At 38.2% G+C, this 20,262-nt stretch overlaps 1 protein-coding gene across 1 annotated transcript in view; it reads right to left on the bottom strand.

Moving 5' to 3' along the window:
- RAMP3 (receptor (G protein-coupled) activity modifying protein 3) overlaps positions 1 to 15,846 on the bottom strand; it is a 35,705-nt gene extending 19,859 nt beyond the window's left edge. Inside the window, exons 1-2 of the mRNA XM_010576744.1 lie at positions 15,822 to 15,846; positions 12,990 to 13,122 (exon numbers count right to left, since the gene is read on the bottom strand). Coding sequence (XP_010575046.1) covers positions 12,990 to 13,122; positions 15,822 to 15,840 — 152 coding nt within the window. The 5' untranslated portion in view covers positions 15,841 to 15,846. The remainder of the gene's footprint in view (positions 1 to 12,989; positions 13,123 to 15,821) is intronic.
- Positions 15,847 to 20,262: the final 4,416 nt, after the last annotated feature.

Here is a 20,262-nt window from a genome sequence, read left to right as displayed (position 1 = left end):
CTTTTTGTGCTTCGTGGCTTCTGGAGTCTGTTCTGACATCTCATACAGACAATGGAAGCAAATGGTGGACCTGAAGGGCCCTACTCCTTCTCCACAACTGTTTATGGAAAACTTCAGTGTTGCAACACTCCCTGGAGTTGCTTAAGGAAAAGCCAACAGCCTCCTAAGCAGGTGCAAAAAATACTATGTCAGGAGATTTTGTAAGACTGGCTGCAGATCAGAAGAAGGGGGACCCAGCATCTTGACAGTGTCACCCAAGAGAGGCAGCTCCTTCTCAGCCCCTGGCTCTGCTGAGTTTACTCAGCTTCTTGGGTCCTGCTAAGCTCTACCTTAATTTGAGAAAGAACAGTGTAATATGGCACATCACCTGTGAAAGACTACAAACCCTTGTACAAGAAAGCTACTATGGGGTCTGTTAATTTTTAAGCACTGACTAGCCAAGTAGTGGTTTTACTTTCTGAGCTCATTGGATGATGAAAACAATTACTTATTTTCACAGTGATGGTAAAAAAACTGTTTTTTTTCCTTGCACAGCAATACTCAAAAGCAGGAACAATCTTACATTTTTGTACCTATTTTTTTATAAGTAGTAACACTAATACCTTACACCCGTATACTAGACTCCAGCCTAGATATGTATTAGGTATAAATACTCCCCAGTAATATGATGTAAAAATCCATGATAGATTACAGTGCAACATGATGAATTATACATAATAGAGACCATCTTAAGATCATCCTGCTTCTTAAGCTACCTTCCTGCAGATAAAAATCAGATTCAGGGCCTCAGTGAACATTCCCAGTCCCACAGGCTCCATAATGGAGGCAGATACAGAACCCAGTTCTAGATGCCAGAGTGCTCATTTTAACATTTCTATGTCTATGTTATAATCTGATACTCACCTTAATATGAAATGGTACATTTTAGCAGTCAATTAAATGTATGAAGGACATTTGTATACCTGAGAAAAATGTAAAACATCAGTTTCTTGAAAGCTGAAAAAAATGGTGCTCTTAATTGTTCACCTATGCACTATGCCTTGGCAACCTTTGTTCTTTCCACCCCTTATACACTCAGCTCTTATCACAGAGAAAATCTTTAATTTTACAAAGCTGCTGTACCTCTATCATTTTTATATGTCTGCCCTTTGCAAATTACACAATAGACTGAAGAAGGTGACTAATCTCCTTAAGAGTGCAGAGCACTGCATTTCTTGTCTTGGAACTACTTTCCAACATTGAATTACATACTGTTTTGCAAGGATAAATAGAAATGCCAGAGTCTTGTCAATTAACCATGTAAAATACTTCTTGAAAGTATCTTTATATAATAAACTTCTGTAATTGAAACAAGACCCTGAATACAGGACAAATGGGTAGTATTAATTCATACCTCGTTGTGCTGTCAACAGTTAACCACATGACTAATACCACATGTAGCTTGAAGCAAGAAAATCTATTTTTTTGCCTCTGCTGAGTTAATCTGGGTTATTATATGTTCGTGGTTGATCCGTTTAGAAAACAAGAATGTAGAAACTGTCTTGCAAACCAGAACAGAAGAACCACAAAAGTTTGTATTAAGTATTCATTTTCATAACACATTTATCTTCTTTTCATTTTCACTGCCTCTAAAAATACACTGTCCATGATATTTGCATTGCATAATTGATACCACTCTATCGTTATGCCATACTATTTTACCACCAAGTAACTTTAGACAGAAATCATATGTATTGCTTATTTTGAAATACAACCTTTAATAATAAGCTTCGTGAAGATTGTTTTCTATTACTGATCTAACCACAGTAAAATTCAAAGAGGGCATGAAAGGTGTTGAAAGGGCATATCAGCTGATGGTCATGAGATTTAACAGCAGAGTGCTGTCTAACATCACCTCTAAATTGCTTATATTATTTATTTGCAAGTGACTTTACTCATTAGGTTTATTATATTCTTATATCTTGAACTATTTTTTAATTGACTTGATAAAGTAAGCACTGACATACTGATCCCACTTTGTGAGTGCAAGCTACAAGCCATTAGTCCGATGCATTTGCTGCAGTACACATCAATTTGAATCACAGCACCCTTGCTAAAATATTCTAACTGGTGTCTTCTGGTGACCTTAACTTCACCAGTGATGAAAACTCTTTCAGAACTTTAAGAAGAAATTATTGATATTTACATTGGTGACCTTTGGGCAACTGCCAGATTTCACTCTCTTTCTGAAAACAATGACTCCTAACAAATAAATATAACAGATGTCAAAACCTGTTGAAAAAAGCACTTGAAAATTTGAAATGTGATATTAAAAATTGAAGAGTTTTCAGCTATTGGTAATGAAAACGTGATTTTTTTTCCTACTCAAAAGCAGGCTCAGAAGATCCTTCTCTTTTCTTACATGGATAGAAATTTCACAAAGACTTGCAAAATTCTTTGTAAATTGAAGAACAGGAAGGTTTGAGCTCCTAAAATCCTTGAAGAGATGGAGGATGGGTTCCAAAAGCACACTATTTTGGCATGATACAGTCATCATCTTTTTCTCAATGGCAGACCCAGAGTCTCCATTGGTTTAACAAGAAAAACAGTTATCCTTTATGAATAACAAATTCCAATTGTTCTCTCTTCTCCCCATTCCTCAGCACTGGTGTCTCTGAGTTGAGGCTTTTGTAGACTGTGATTATAACAGGTGTTGTGGTATAAATAACAAATAACATTGGTTTAGTTCACCAAATCTGAGCTCTTGGAATTTTGTGTATTTAATTCAGCAGCCTCTCATAAAGATTGGCTAATTTCTCCTTATCCTGTTCATTCAATCCATTTACTGGTTTCAAGGAAGCTCTTCAAAGCAAGATTTTCTTGGCAAAAAGCAAGATTTTTCAGTGTCTAAAGTGCAAATCCAAGAAATCTCATCAGACGAAAAGCTGGTAAGGCTTTGCTAGTTTGTAGCATAGCGATTTCTACAATATGCTGCAGACCAAAGTTATGGCTTTGCATTTATAAGCAAAATGGTCTGCAGGTCTTCACAGAATTCATAAATGCCAGTGTCCTTAATACATCATTAAAATTCAGAAATCATACTTAGAATAATTCATTAAAAATTCGATGTTCATGTATGTTTTTCACCACCTTTCTGCATCGTGTAACGTGGCCACAGCAGACACAGATTTAGGAGTACATTGCCATAACTTTGCACTAAAGAGACAAAAAATATTAGAAACGAGTTTCCAAAGCCATAAGCCTATTCAGGCCCTCACCTAGAATTATCAAATATAGATTTCATTTTCACAGCCATGGGTTGCATAAAATGTCTTTCCCTCTCCTATGTAGTAAAGGAGAAAAATTGTAACTCCATTAAGTAACCATATTTCAGCCTCTGCATCTATCAGGAGGAAAGCAATTCTGTGGTAATGGAGTATTCTTGCCTCATGTGGAATCCTGGTCTCTGATTTCAAACTAACCACTTTATTCACATTCATCGGGACATACTCTTATCTACACAACATAAAACAAAGCTAATATATTTCATATGAAAATAATGGAGATTCACCTGAAATGCAGTTCTTCTTAAAGATATTCTAATACAGCTTCATTCAGGGACAAGCTGTGCCTTTGCATTAAGTTCACAGCAACCTTGTGTCTAGAACAGCTGATCCCAAACAGCAGGTGAACATACACATTTTCAGCACAGCCCTGCATCTCGCAATCTGGTGAGACTTTATAAACTGTAGGGTTCTTTTATTTCCAATTTTATAAATAATAGATGGCAAACATTATTATTTCTGCAATGAAAAATTGCTATTGTCAGCTACCAGCATGATGGCAACACAACTGCTCAAATACGACTTTCTTTTCCATTGTTTTACTTGCTCACACCTAACTGATTTATAAGCTGCTTTTCTTTGCTTTTGAAAAGAAAGGCATGAGTCACAGAAGGAAAACAATAGGTTTTTGGGGGTGATTATTGCCAGCCTGGTTTTACCACTGCTGCCATGACCTCTAGGAGTTTTTAGAAGGATTTTTTAATACAAAATTACTGTACATTTTGGTATGTGAAGAGATGAAAGAAATACACATGTAGAACAGATGAAATATCAGTATTATCTGCATTTCACTGAGAGCTTAAAAAAAAGCAGCAACTGTATCTGTATGGGATGCCCAAAGGAAGACCATCCTATTAAAGAAGAAAATGCTAGCATCTACCACGGAAGTCCTTGTTTTTCTATACTGCACCAAACACTTAATGGTAAAAAAATTACAGTGACATGAGACCACATAAAGTATAGGTTTCTACAACCTTCCTTCAGAGAGAAACTAAGCTGACAAAGAATATTTTCTTCTACAAAAGCTGGACTGACAAAACTGGGAGGGGTTACAGCAGGCTAAATAAGGAATTTTGGTTCCCTTCCCCAGTAAAACTTTGGGCAATAAAGGGAATTACTCTTCACATACAGACACATACAGAACATCATTACATGAAAACATTGAAGAAGATAACCTGGAGACCAGGCAACAATACAGTGAGCTTTTGTCCTGCAAGCACATTTGCGATTTGCAGCATTTTACCATGACTTTGTCCAAGACAAAGCATAACCAATGTACTAGTCTGTCTGCCGGGATATAAATCCTAACACAAAGACACACACCCCTACATGGCACAACTGAGGAAGAGTGGGACTCCCTTTAATCAGTACTGTTCTGGATCTAAAATCACATGTGTGCTGGCCACTCAAAGGTCCAGCTCCAGGCAGCTCCAGTTTGTCTTTTGTGTGAGAAAATCACATGCAAAAATCCAGAATTGAGGCTTTCCTGATAATGTTGAAAAGAATGAGCCAAAGGCGTCTGCTTTCTAATTGTGAGACACATTACTGTAGGAACAAATTAGCTCACATGAATTAGTGCCTCACCTTAGCTGCAAAACAAATTCAGTGGTTTGTCTGAGATTTTCACAGTTCGTTGCTCTTCTGCAGATGTTTTGACATTAGCAGCTGGATGCAATCACCGATCAGCATCTAGATCAGACTTCCTGCAGCAGTCAATGGGGAAGATGAAAAAAATTTTACACAACTGACCAAGAAAATGACTCAGTTTGAAGGACTCTTACATACACACTCAGCCAGCAGAGGTTATTGGCTCCAAGCTTTAAGAACTGGGGGCATATAACTTCGTCTTGGATTGCACATGTTTCTTCCACAGTTGGTTTTCCCATTGATCTTAATGTCATCTGGTCTCCTTTTCTTTAATATTTTACTATGTTTCTTAGAAAACTAGGCACTTTTATGATTGGTTTAGTTTAGTTTAGTTGGGCCAAATTGTAACAGGCAAAACTCCCATTGACTTTAAAATTGAGCAACAGCTTTAGGATTATTTTTCCAGAAGATTAGATCAAATTTGGCTCTAGTCATACACATCTTTTTTTCCTTAATTCCTTTTTCAAATCTTCAACACGTGAACAGAACATGGGTGGACTACTTTGTCATATACAATGGGACTGAATGCTTCTGTTTATAGAATTCATTTTTGATGTAAAGGTTTCTGGGAAAATTACACTGAGGCTGTACAGAAAATAAAATGGTTGTTAAGCGTGGGGACAGACCTTGGACCATGCTCACAGCAGAGCAGGGAATTCCCCCAGGTACACACATACTTGCAATGAATCAGCTTCAGACATATAGTTAAAGAAAAATTTTGCCCTCTCTTGTTCTGCTAAGGACTCAGATTTAAAACTTTGGAAAAATAAGAATTGTAACATCTTCCAGGTGCCATAGAGCAGTGCCACACAGCCACTGCCTCACACCAAATTAGGGGCCCTCTGAGCCATGACAACAGGCTTGATGAGGTAAAAAAATATAGGGACTGCAGGAAAAAGTCTGTTACAATCAATTCTTTTTCTGAAACAGAAAAGCCAGATCTTACATGTGTTACATACGCTACTTTGCTAGAACTCTTTTCCAAAACACAAACTGCTATTTCACCCTTGGCCTCTCGATCCACAGATATTCCTTGGCTGGCAAACACAGAATGATTGGGTGGGAGCTCCCAGGGTAGCAGATATGCGACCTTATACACTTGTGACATGACTGCTGCAACAGTAGTATTGGCTTGAAATAACAGAATGCCTTACACTGAACTAGGTGACACTTGACTAGATCAGAGATAACAATCAAATCCTACATTTCAGTCCAATAGCAGATGAATCTTACTGAGGCTGGTATGTTCCCTCAGGAAATGTTTAGAGGACTGGAAACACTGGAAATTACTTATCAGCACTATCTTTTGGATATTAAGTTATCAACCGTTACTTCGTTTATTGATTCAGCTAAAGAAAAGCACTCTACAGTTTGCTTTGGATCCGAGAGAAATTAGTCTGGGGATGTGCTCCTTAGACAACTCCAAGCTGGCGTGTCTATGTGGAGACTCAGTTTAAGAGAGGACTGTTGGAGTGACAAGATGCATAAGGATACAACTGAGTAACTGTGCAGCAAAAGACATGTACAACACATGTAGGCATCCATTTCTCTTTGGTGAAAGGAAGGTCTTTGAAGGAAGATCATTTTCTGGGCTTGTTTGCCATCCCTGTCCCTAGTGACATCAGAGAGAGACTGATCAGCTCTACTCAGAGACAGAAGGATGCTCTCTTTACTACATCATTCCCTGCCCAGAATCATGCAGCATCCTGCCCTCATTTTGATTTCCTGATACACTTGCCTGATTGATGGCAATAGGGTCCTGGTCTTTAGTGGCATCTGCTGCCCAGTGCCCCAGACACACAATGTGCATCTTCTGCCCAAAACAGGTTCCTTCTGACAGCAGAGAAAATTAAGCATCAAATCTTAACATTTCAAAGAAAGGAGGTGGCCTATAACTAAATACCTATGTTACGGTCATCTTCGCTCTTCCAGTAGTGACCCCTTGATTATTTTTCTGTTACAGCCTAAGAATTTTTACTGCAGAAAAACTACAAGCCCAAACCAATGATAAGGAGGTCCACATACTTCTAAACAGAGGAGGTGCTTGGTGGTATGTCAACAAAAAAGAGTACGTGAATATCAGAGAGCAATGCTGTTAGCCCTATTGCTACCACTGAAAATACTTTACTTCTAGATATAATGATGTAGTAAAATCAGGAAAGCTGACTGGCTTGTGCTACAGTATAGTTCAATTTGGACAGGTTTTTTTAAAGTGCTTACTTTGAATGGATGCCCTTGTGAAAAAAAAGTAGTATAACTGTCTATAAGGAATGCAAAACAGGATTAACCAATAGCAAAGATTAAAGTTAATCTAACAAGACTTGATATCACATACTAAGTAAAACTTTCTAATTAATCACAGCTCTTCACATATGTCTCTTTTTTTGGTACACATTGGTACTAAAGCTTTTTGCATTGACATGCCATATAGATCTGTATTTTTTACCTCTACAGTGTTTGGTTTCACAGCAGCCAATCAACCAGAAATGTATACATGGAGTCCAAAAAACACTTTTATGGATTTTTCAAATTAACCTTTTGGGACTTTTGTGTGAGCAGATACCACATGCTTCCTTATAATCACTGTATTTCATTCATTCACGTTTAAAGACTGAACGTTTTATCAAACTTTGTTTAAAACATTTCAATGAAAAACAACCATTAATAATCAATGGTAGTCCTTGAATTAAAAATAAATGGAACTTGAAAACTAACTATAAAAAGTAATTGCCATTAATAGAAGGCAGGTGCAAAAGTTTTGGCCCAATATCTTAATCGACCAAGTGAGGCAAAAAAATAATTTTTGCTGAAGTATGCAAATAGCATAGTAAATAGTGAAGAAGGAGTAGAAGATGTAGGTGTAGTTACACAGACTGATTTGGATGATTTACAAACATGGAGTTACCTAAATCATATGCATTTTAACACTGGTGAGTGCAAGATGATAGATCCAGAAACAAATAATGTACGTCACACTTACAAGTCACTCTGAGAAGGACTTAAAATCATATACAGCTTGTAGAGCACGTCTTCCTGGAATTACAAGGTAGCTAGGAGGGTTAATGCAATACACAAATATTTTGGCAGAAGAAAAATGCTGAATACCCATTAAGATTAGAGGAAAAAATAGGGAGTCCATACATAATACTATGCAAACTACTGCTGGGTGAAATGTTCAATTCTAGACTGGAATCCACTCTACAAAAGAAAAACTGCCAAAACTTGCAAAGGGTTCAAGAAATCTGAAATACATTCATTATCATGACAGGCTGTAAAACTTTGATCTTAATTTATCAAAAAAAAAAAAAAAGTGATTGAGAGGTGACTTAAGTGTGACTTATTTGTATTTAACTGGGAAAAAAGGATTTCTGACAAAAGAAGGAATTTTACTGTATCAGGGAAATATGTAAGAAGGTATAATCGCTGGGAACTGGAGTCAGGCAAACTGATGAGAAGACAGACACATTTTCCTCTGACTGTGAACAGTGAACCCTTTGGAACAATCTGTCTATAGATGTAAATAATCAATACTAACTTGATACCTTTTAAATGCAGAGTTGACCGCAACACCTTCCCATAAGTTACTCACTCACTCTTACAGGGTTTTAAATAGTGACTACCGAGCAGATTGTGTAGCCTGTATTATTCAACAGTGCAGACCAGATGGCCATAGCCATCTCTCTGGCCTCAAAATCACTGAAATGGTAGTAATTACACTCAGAAGTGTTTGGAAAATGGGGACGCAGAAGAGAGAGGAGATACTGATGCTTGGGAGCAGGCCAAAAGCTTAATGAGCTGCTGAGAACTAGCATTAGCACATTTCAGGCCCATATTTCCATAGGGGTTAGGGCTGGGAGAGACACGGAGATTTGTTTAGAGACTGTTTGTTCTAGCTAAAGTGTTTCCAGGATCTAGTTAGAATTATTTAGAAAACACTTTCATTAGCTAAGAATAGAAAGTAATCTACGCAACTACAATAAGCAACATTTTTTCAAGTTCGTGTAAGACAGCTCTGGGTACTCCTATCTTCATCTGGCCACTGGCTTCGGGAATTAGTCCTGGCCTTTCAACCACAGTCCCATTGTAACCAGACCAGGATTTATCTCATAGAGCCTGGTGAGAAAAACTCTGACCATTAATAATGGGCTTAGGTTTGTGGACAGTAGCAGATTTTACATATTTAGCTGCAGTTGCTAAATATTAAGAATATAATATAGATGTTATTTTATCTATAACAGTAATGTATAATATATATGTTATTATAAATATATATAAAATAACAGAAATATTACACATTAAGAATAAAAAGCTTTCTGTAATTTCCAGTCTTCTAGCGAATGAAAAGCATATTTGCTTTTGTTAAGTCCCCATAGCTTTCACCCACACTTCAGTCTCTGCTTGCTTACTTGCCATGTACCATAATTTCCTGTCATTTAAACCACCTAGTTGCATTTTCATCTTCAGGGCTCCCTCTGAATAGCCTAAAAGCATCAGCAAAACTGTGAACAGCTGATCCCTTCCTCTTTTGTCCATGAATGTCTCCAGCTGTTTTTTGAAGGTTTTACCTTTCCTGAAAGGTGTTTCTGGTTGTCCTTCATATTCTAGTGTCCAACAAGAACCACTGAAACCCACCACAGCTAAATGACTTAAGATATTTTAAAATCCCACTTTGATCCCTCATCATATTTAAGCTTTCAAATACCTTTGGACAATCTGACCCAGAGTATTTGTATCCTAACTTCTGCATGAATCCTCACAGAAAAATGCTAAAATTAATAGGGAAACTGTCTCCTGATATTGCTTCTGTAAAACTTTACCTGAAATTTTAAGGCTTATATGTGATTGTTATACATTTCTAGCAAGATCAAGATCAACTGTGGAGGCTAAAACTCTTATATTGGTTTCCAGTACCAGCTGCCACACGAGAGCCTTGTCTGTTTAAAATCAGTCAAAAGGCTGCTTTTTAAAGAACACAGGTTTGTTAAGTATAAAGTTAAGACATAAATAACAGAGCTGTCAGAAGATCTTACAGTATAATTAAGTTACAGCAAATTGAAGTCACTGAAATCTCTCTCATGACTGTTTGGCCAAACAGCAAAGCAATGCAGATAATTGCTATTTACAATCCCATAACCAAGGACAGACACTTACTCTGAAGAGCTAAAACTCCTCCATAAAACAAAGAGTTGAGAAAGGAAGCAGTTTTCCATAAACGATTACATTTTGATATAAGATACAAAGCCAAATTTTGCAAGATTTTTGTAAGTGAAAAGCACCATGCAGAAATTACCGTATGAAAAAACAGTTTCCTTCATACAAACCTCACAGTTTTAACCCACTATTTGATCCAAGCTGACTAAATTTTACTGCTAGAGGCTATATGTAAAATCAGGGTAAACTAATACTACCAGGTTTAAATACCTGAATTTTAAGTGACCGTGGCTAGAAATACCATTTTTTCATTAACTTGTCAGAATACTCCAAATAAAGAAGTGTTTCAGTCCCATCCATCAGGGTTCCTTCAATGAGCTAGAAGAAATTAGCCCTTATATAAAGCATGACATCAAATCACATCTGTTCGCAAAAGAGTAAAATTCTTAAAGGTAGAGGTAAATGTGCTGTTCCTTCAGTGCAACGATCCCTTAAGATAAGTTTGTAATCAGATTGATAATGCTTGCTTAATACGTGATTCAGGAAATAAATTCCTACTACTACTATCTCCCAAGCTAGAACTTGAAATGTAAGTGATAGAAAGAAGTTTTAAAAAACTGTATATTATTGAAAAATGTAAAACATTTTTGTTTTGGAAGAGGCTGGAATTCTTCTTTTGGTACTGCACATAGGGAAAAATGAACAAAGCCTCAGACTGACCGATTTCTCCAGACAAAACAATCTCCATAGATAGGCAGGAATTTTCTTGTACAGGGAATGAAAATGACACTAAATGGGAAGTGCAATTGGAAAGGATAAAAGTAAGGTGGATTCTTAACTCTATGTGAAAGTCAGTAGAACTCAGAGACTGCAGTCACCTCCAAACCTTGGAAAAATCTTGCACCAAAATATTCAAACTCTTGAAGAAACTTTAGCACAAGGCTTGAGAAAAGCTGCCTGCTTTTTCACCTGCATTAGCAAAGGCAGAGTCTAATATTTTGACTCCTGCAGGTACCTTTTTCTGCTGCAAGTAGTCCCATTAGTTGAGGACACTTATCAATTATGAACAAGGTATCAGCAAAGAACTCTGTTTTGTGATTATAATACAACTGTAATGAATATCAAATGGAGCAAAATTAAAGTGCTTCCTTCAAAATAAGTAAAACGACTTGTACCTAGATGAGTTGGAAAATTAAAATTATTGCCCCATAACATACAGATACTTGTTAAATAAATCTAGCAGTACCTGCATTGCAAGGATTTTCTTTTCCTTTGTATACACACATTTCTCTGTCAGATATGAATGCAATTTCTGCAAGCTGGATAAGAAGGGCTTACCTCCTCTTGCTCTTCCCCATGGTTGGAGAGAGCCGCATGAGTGCACGTTTCACTCCAGTGCCATAAATTTTAATAATCTACCTCTTAAAAGGTTGCAAGGTTGTAAAGTCATCTAGGGTGTGCAAATAAAAGTGCTAAGAAGGAATAGCATCTAAGTTGTTAATATGCTGTCAGATTATGAAACATTATCAACAGGTGGGACATCTCAACAGAGGCGTCAGTGGCAAGAGAACCATGGGGAATTGCTGCAACATAGCATATCAGTCCAACATTTCGTTACCCATCAGGTCTACTGGTGATCAGCTAGGTAAAACCTTGCATGAGGTGACTGCAAAATCTTGCATCACATGAGGTGATACTAAATAGGAGACAAGATCAATGATCATACGAGACAAGAACATATCTGGGGCTAAATGACGCTGTAACAGGTGTGATGACAGCGAACTTGTGGCTGCCCTGCCTCAGGAGCAGCCCCCGAAACAGCACCAGCACAGTTTCAAACCCAGGGAGATGTTCTGCTGCAGGCTGGCTCATACCCCACCAGCGCTAATTCACTTGAGTCTCGTTTTCTGAAGTGCTGAACACCTGCCATTTCCTCTGATTTCGGTTGGTGTAGAGGGTACTCAGTGCTTCCGAAAAGCAAGCATTATGCATGAGCAGACATGCTCTGAAGAAGCAGATGCTCCACAAAGCCAAAAATACCACCAATTACACAAGCCCTGTGAGTTTCCTCCAGAGCAGAGTTTGAAGTATGCAGCTTTATAGAGAGATGTTTAAATACCTCCAGCAACTACAGAACAGGAATAGAGGTAAGAAAATAATAATGCCACCCTCACTACTGTCAGTCTTGCAGTATTTTAGACATCGAAACAAAATGGGTAGTGCTCATTCTCTCCATTCTATCTGGGAGGCAAAGAAACAAACTCCAGCGGGATCAATAGGACAAATCATTTTACATTTGGACAGGACGATCTCACACAAGAGGTGGATTTCTGAAACAGTGCATGATGAAATGTTCCTGTCATCTTACTGAAAAAAGGAAATCAGAGGAGGGAACTGCACTGCTGCCAACAGAGAAAACAGAATAGCATGATTCTAAAAGCATACTGCTTTAGTGGTTTCACAGAAAAAAAAATTGACTTAAGTAACATTTGCCTAAAATGCACAGAAATATAGATTAAATATAAACACAACTGTCTGAGGTAAAAGCAATAGCAGCTAGTATTGGTTAGCCCACTGGTTAGTTTTCATTAAATTGGTCTATTTTGTGGACTCTTCGAGTTAAGAGCTGGGTCTCTCTGTGCGCCTGTGGCCATATTGCAGGGACTTAAGAGCTGCAGCTTAGGCCTCCGCAACTGGCAACCAGATACAGGACGATTTCAATTGATTCAGAACACAAATATTTTACATGCATTAGGGATCTATTAAGGATGTAGGTATTACATTGTTCTTGGTATTTGAGGTGATCCTTTTTTTAAAAGACAAACACTATTATAAGGTGAGACTACCAAAACCAAAACTAACTCTTACATGATAAATTCTGTCAGGTTGCACCATTTTTTAGAGTCCACTTTCTTCATCATCTCTTCAAAGGATTTTCCACAGGCAGGCAACTTTTCTAACATGAGAGATTCGTTGCAGAGATTAGTCTGTTGACGTGCACCTAGGTAAAATCAGAAAGCACCTTAAATCTCAAACATTGAAATAGAAGTGTGATCACATCACTCGCAAATTCCTTCACACAGTTCTGATTGCCACTTACGTTGTTGTGAACCTAACATTCAAATTTCTAAACAATTTTAGAAAACAGATAAAATATACCTTTACATAAATTTATTAAAAACATAACAGTATATAATACTACAGGTTACCATATATAGCATCATCTTTTAGACCTAGCATAGAGCAACCTACCTAGTCACTTTTCTAATCTTACTTAGCTTCTACTCATACTAACTTACTATTGCCCATTTGCATTTTTACTTAAAAGCTGACTGGAGTTACTGATCATGTACTTCAGTGTAGAAAGCACTTCTCAAGCTTACACAGATGCATCCCATTCAACTAACTGTATGACTAAATGTACTTCAACATCAGAAACATTTGTATATCTTACCAGCTAAGGGGCTGGAATTCACAATTAAGCTTTTTCTTTAGGATATCCACTAAAGGCATTATCTACCATTATTAGATGTTGATGTTACAGCGTACAGCTACTTGCAAAGAAAGAGTCAACCTTTACTTGAGCAAGTCTGTATCTTTTGGAACCTGTAATGGCAACTCCACAGTATTTAGAGTCAAAGTCAATTTTTTTTCTTGGCCAGCCCATGCCTGCATTGGAATACAAAGATAGTATTTTGGTATTTCTTATAAAATTAAAACTCTGAAAAAAATCTATTCAGACTAACTAAAGCATTTTATTTTGATAAGGCTGAAACATTTTGGTTTTATTAAGTAGTTAAATATGTCTTGCTTTACCTTTGTAAATGCCACTATTTTGATTGTTCTTCTATATACAAAATGCATACATTTTGTAGAACATTAAAGATTACCTGTAAGTATATGTATGTCAACATATTTAATACAAATGCCTAAATTAAATCAGTCAGAAAAAAACTAGGATGATTTCTTCTCTTTACAGCAGCACAAATCTGAGAAAAGGCTTTACCTGAAAAAAACCTGCAACCCTAACAAACCCATGTGTCAGGCAACCTCCTGAGAACTCCGGAGGAACAGGTTTTTTTAAGAATAAAGCCAAGAAGAACAGACCGCTTCATCCTTTTTTAACCATAGAAAAAAGAACTCTAAGTAGAATCAGGTCTTGCACCTTTTCCTTCTGAACCTACATATTCACTGAGACCCTATTTACACCAGGGAGAGGAGGTATTTCTTTTCCTTCTATTAGTTACTTTGAAAGCAGGATCCCGTCATTGCTGAACAGAGCTGGTGGTTCTAATTTTGTGTGGTGACAGCCAAACATGCTGCCAGGCGAAGTGAGGCCAAAAGCATGCAAGCCTTCGCCTGATGAGAAGTCAGGCACAGCCCTCACTCTCAACAGGGCACTGTTCCTTACTATTAGTCCAAAAAAGCCTAAGGCAAGATGGACTGGTTTCAGGCCTCACACCATGACCCAGCCATCAATCAGAAACGTGAACATCTCCATTTGAAATGGGGCGTGTGGCTGTAAAACAGGCTGGAGTGCACATTAAGTGTCTCACCCACGAAGGAGATGGCTCCTTTGGAGCCTGGGCAGGAGCGCTTTGCAGTCTAACTCCAGCTATCGCAGCTGACTCCTTAGCTGGGGAAGTCACTAACTCAGTGATGCCATGTGCCAAACGAGAGACAGCCATCACACCTGACCAAAGAAATACTTGGCTTTCACATACTTTCGCAGAGCAGCAGGCCCACAGCTGGACAGCCTGTGACACGCCGGAGACCCTAAGCCCACTATTTCATTCAGAGCACAAACCTCTCCAGGCGTACGGCTGACTCGCTGCAACCTGACCCTACCTCCTTCGTCACGTCTGACTGCCAGAGCTCTTAAAGCTGATGCTAAGCTTTCATCCGTGCCAGAAAAAAAACAGAACTACAGTTAATCACCAGTGATAGAAATGGTGAAAGTTACGAAACAGGGGCAGCGTAATTTTGTTCTTGGGAAGTTAACATGATAGCATGGACCCTGCCTATTTAAGCGCTCCCGCCAATTCATTTGGCAGCTGCAGCAGTTGTAAGTTATACTTTCCACAGCTAGAACTGCAGAGGAACACTAAAGCTGGGCAGAATTCAAAACCAGATATGAAAATTGCATAGCTGGCAACTTCAATCCTGCATTGATGCTTTGACAAAAGTTAAGCAAAGCTGCCTTCCCTGGCAGGGTATTCTAAACAGCCAGCTATCACTTGATTTATAACCCTATAAATCCAACAGAACACAAGTTTCTCCTCCATTACGTCATGTGTGCTGACAATTTACTCCAGATCCTTCCCAGCAGGGTGTTTAAATGGATTTTCCATGGCCTTGGTGGTTTTGGTTGGCTCTCTTTAGAGCCTCAGTATTTTGCAGGGTTATAGAAAAAGCTCTGATAAAGTCATTCGACAGGAACAATCTGACAAGAGTTTCTGTCTAAATCCCTGGCCAAAGGGGTTCAAAATTATAAATAATTCTACAGTTTTACCACCTCTATTGAGACTGACCTTTACAAAACACAACAACACTCTCAGTTCACACAGCTGATGAACAAGACCAGCTGTAAAAAATGCATGACAGTTGACTAACTGAAATCAGATAGGATGGAAGCGTTTCTCCAATGGCTGCCATTAACAAAACAGAAACAGAAGTTTGAATTTTAGAAGTAAAGCTCACCTGTGAATCCAAGCGTCATTAGACCATTAACTAGGGGGGTGAAAAAAGAGAGAGATGAGTTAGATACTTCCGTGCTATTACATAAAAGAATTAGTGCAGATACAAGCAAACTTGAGCATAATCTAGGTTTCAACAGAATACTCAAAATATTCATTCAAACATTAGTTTCAGTTTTATTAAAGAGTGTGTCTGAATGGAAGAATGAACATTCAGAGAACATCCTGGTTTTAAATTCTTTTTTATCTATCCTTTAAATGGCTGAGTCATGCAGACTGGTTATGGGTCTGTCCACACCACTCTTTCCTGTAGTTTCCAACATTAAGGGTTAGGGACAGGGAAATTATTTTTGATGTCCCACTGAAAAAAAATTCCTGACAAATCTTTATAGTGTTAACCTCACATCAGAAATGAGTAATTTCACACAGATGGGTGCCTCTTGCTCCTTGTTTATACCCTATGCGTCACTCCAGTAAAATGAATCGAGATATACATAGCAGAATATCAGCCCCAATCATATTGATCTAGACAGCACGGTCATGGAGGTATACCAAGCTCTCGACTGAGTTAACTGCAAATTGTTGTGTACATACATCTGAGAACAATTTAGATCCTTCTAATGAACATATTTTTCTTACAGACAAGCATTAATCTCTGTCTTAGTTACTAATGAGCCAAAATGTACTGAAACTGAAGAGCAGGAATCCATGTATCAGAAAATTGTGTTGCATCCAAACACGCAGAGCTGAAACTCCATTATACATTCTGATGGCTGTATCTCTTTCACAAATAGAGCACTTTTCTTTCCAGGCTATTAGCTGTTATACTAGTAAATATACTTGACTCCCTGGGTAGGTTTTTCTTTAATCCTCAATTGAAAATGTGCCTTATCAACTGCAGAAAACTGAAGATCAAATTAAAAGCATACACTTTACAAGGAAGCCAACACCATCCATCCTGAGGAAACAGTCTAGATGCCCATAGGTGCCCTAGATGCTCCCCTCGAGGACCACAGACTGTACTCCAATTCTTATTCTATCAATTCTTGTCACTGATCTCTAGATCCTTCACAGTTATTGCTGCAGTAGTCCTCATGAGATCATGGTGAGGCAAATAAAACAGGATTTACAATGAAAGAGAACTTGTAGGAGAAAACAACATGTCCATGTTTTACAGACAAGAGGTTGAGTGACTACCCCAATGTCAGGCAGGGAAGCTGTGATAAACCAAGTACCGAATAAAGTTTGTGCTCGCAAATCCCCCTGCTCACAGGAAAACGTGCTTTTTGCATTTTCTGATCTGCTTGTAATAAAGTAACACAGAATGTTTTGCACCTATCCTCAACGAAAAGAGTTCAGAGAAGGGTGAAACAACAATCCAGACCACCATGTGCTATCGTGCCCAGCCCTCTTTCTTTTCTTTACTCCCAGATATTCAACTCGGAACAAAGATTTAATCAGGAGACTACAGCTTGTTGGCCTTGCTAGTTTATACAAAAAGTGTGACTTTTCCAGTAGCTCTTTTAAGAATGGGCAAGTTCAGCTTATTTCTTGAAAGACTGATGCCATCACATCTCATTAGAAGATACACAGAGGAAGCAAAGTGAGTCACAGTGCTGGAAAATGTTGCCATAATCCCGAAATAAACAGTTGCTGTACACTCCTACCTGAACCAACATTTAAAGGATGCAAAAGGAGGTTCAGTTTAACTGTACCAGTTGCCTGCAAGCTAAATCATGTTAATAACAGACCACAGCAATGGCCTTTAACTTTTATTTTCTCCATACACTCTGGCAGCATGTATTATCACCCCTAGCATTAGTGGAATCAGATGGAAAAGGACCAACCAGCTTGGAGCCAGAGCAAGAGGTGAAGAAAAGCACCATTGAATGAAAGATGGGTAAAAATAGGTTTGAAGAGCCTTTGGAAAGAAAAAGAAAAGATAAGAAAAATAGGACAAAGTAATAGAAAATAAGAAGACCAGGAAAAAAACTAGATTTTATTAACAACCTACTTCAAAATCTTGTATATGAAAAAAAATCTGATCCTAGACCTTCACTGCAGCCTCTTATTATCTAATATCCACTATCCTTTTGTAAACAGACTTTGTTCTGACATTTGAAAGGGAATTCAGAATGGGATTCACAGCAATATGTAAAGTCACTGTTGGGATACATGAGAGGGTAACTGTCCTATAATTTTTCAAGTATATAAACTCCTGGTTTTCTGTGAAATGGATATGTATTTCTCAATGCTTATTTTTCTGCTATATTTTCATTATTCACTGTTATTTTTTCCCAGAGGCTTAACAGTAGCACTGAAAGTCTTTGTATTGCAACTACTTCATAAATCTGAAGCAGCATATGAATTGCTGTGTGTTCTTCCTACTGCACGTTCATCCAAACACTTTGTAACAATAATTCTGAAAGCCTTGTATAAGTATACGAGGGAAATGTTAGAATATTATTTTCCCTTGTCTGAACATTTCTTCAGGATGCTGCAATTACTGACAGGAGAGTAAGATTTTTGAGTGGCTCCAATACTTTCTCAAAATACAGATATCAAGTAATTCTTGTTTGTGTCCAGTTTTTCACCAGCAATTACATCAGTGTAATCCTATATATATTCTTCAAAATTTGCAATGTCTGATTCAAAACCATATTTTTATCAATCATAATTTTTGTAAGAAAAAAAGAACATATAATGACTTCAAGTTGAACCTCAAGTCAAGACCTTACTTCTTACCTCTATTTAAAGACAATCCTGCCAATTACCGTCGTCAGGACATCAGATCTATATTGGAAGTTATGCACTAACCAAATATCTGCCTCTCTGCAGAATCTGAAGTTTTATTGATAGCAGCAAGACCTGCTCTGACATACAGTTCATGAAAACAATTAAAACCGCAGTTTGAAATGGCAACTGCTGCTCTGCAGTCATGCATCTATGATTTGCTGGAAACACAGGAGAGATTAATACTCTATTACTATCATTTTTTCATACTGATAAATCTTATTACCCACATTTCTTTTATAAATCTGATTTTAAATACTGAACAAATTGATGTTACAGAAGTGTACCAATGTTTCTCCAAGTATTTAAATGTTACATAAAGTTACCTATTGGCTAGGTGGTATTAAAGATCATGTGAAATTCACCCATCTTTTATGTAAACGCCAAGTTATACCATTACAGGTTTTCCGGCAGGAATGCACAGACACTTCAGGGTATCTAATGCATGAGAAACTCCCATGGAAATAACTTCACCTATGCTCTGACACAATGTCAAGAGGCATCCTACTGCATCAGAAAAACACTGGTTACAGTTGGGGTATGGTTTCTCTGTTATCTGTCTTCCTGGGCATTTACAAGCTCAAAAGCCTCATTTCACTAGGGTCTGTATGAAAACAGAAGGAAAAGATGAGCTAACACAAGCATCATGTGGCTGCCTTCCAAAGACTTCGCTAAAAGCCCTCTATGGGGGGCAAGTGAAATGTATGTGGCCAAGACACCTCAGACTGAAGATGCTGAGCAATCCTGAAACTTGATGGGAAAGCCCACAAAGGTCCCACGAAGGTCTAAGCTCTCCTGCTTTGAATAACAGGACTGCAAGACAAAACAGTTTCTTCAAATATATTTCATCAAACCCACTTCTTTCCCTGCATAATCTCTATACCTAGCTTCAGACAAATACCATCAGCAAGCACTTCTTGAAGGAACATCTCTCTCTTCCAATTTTGCATCATGTTAGGGCACACAGTTTTGTATCACCAACACAAGCACAGTGCTGGCAGGAGGGGTGGAGGTGGACCAGGTAAGGATATGGCCACAGAGCTGAGAGTGCAGAAACTGGTCCTGACAGCGAGAGAAACACGTGAAAGGACTTACCATTTCTGTCCTTTCAGGTAAAAGCCAAGGTTTGCTACGCCAGCTGTTGGGAGAAAAGGGGCTGATCCTTAGGTACTATAACAGAGCATTCATTGAGTTTTGACCTTGTCAGTCTGCTGAGGAGCTGACTGACATACATTGACTTACCAGACATGATAACCGAGTATTGTGGTTTAACCCCAGCCAGCAACTCAGCACCACGCAGCCACTCACTCACCCCCCCTCCAGTGGGATGGGGGAGAGAATCAGAAGGAAAAAGGTAAAACTCATGGGCTGAGATATGAACATTTTAATAGGACAGAAAGGAAGAAAATAATAATAATAATAATAATAATGATAAAAGAATTGGAATATACAAAACAAGTGATGCATAATGCAATTGCTCAACATTCCCCAACCAATGCCCAGTTAGTTCCCGAGCAGCGATCCGCCCCCACCCAGACCAACTTCCCCCAGTTTATATACTGGACATGATGTCACATGGTATGGAATACCCTGTTGGCCAGTTTGGGTCAGGTGCCCTGGCTGTGTCCTGTGCCAACTTCTTGTGCCCCTCC

This window comes from Haliaeetus leucocephalus, unplaced genomic scaffold (genome assembly GCF_000737465.1).
Source record: "Haliaeetus leucocephalus isolate CR32 unplaced genomic scaffold, Haliaeetus_leucocephalus-4.0 Scaffold41, whole genome shotgun sequence".
Lineage (NCBI taxonomy): Eukaryota > Metazoa > Chordata > Aves > Accipitriformes > Accipitridae > Haliaeetus > Haliaeetus leucocephalus.
This window is presented reverse-complemented; position numbering and strand designations above follow the sequence as displayed.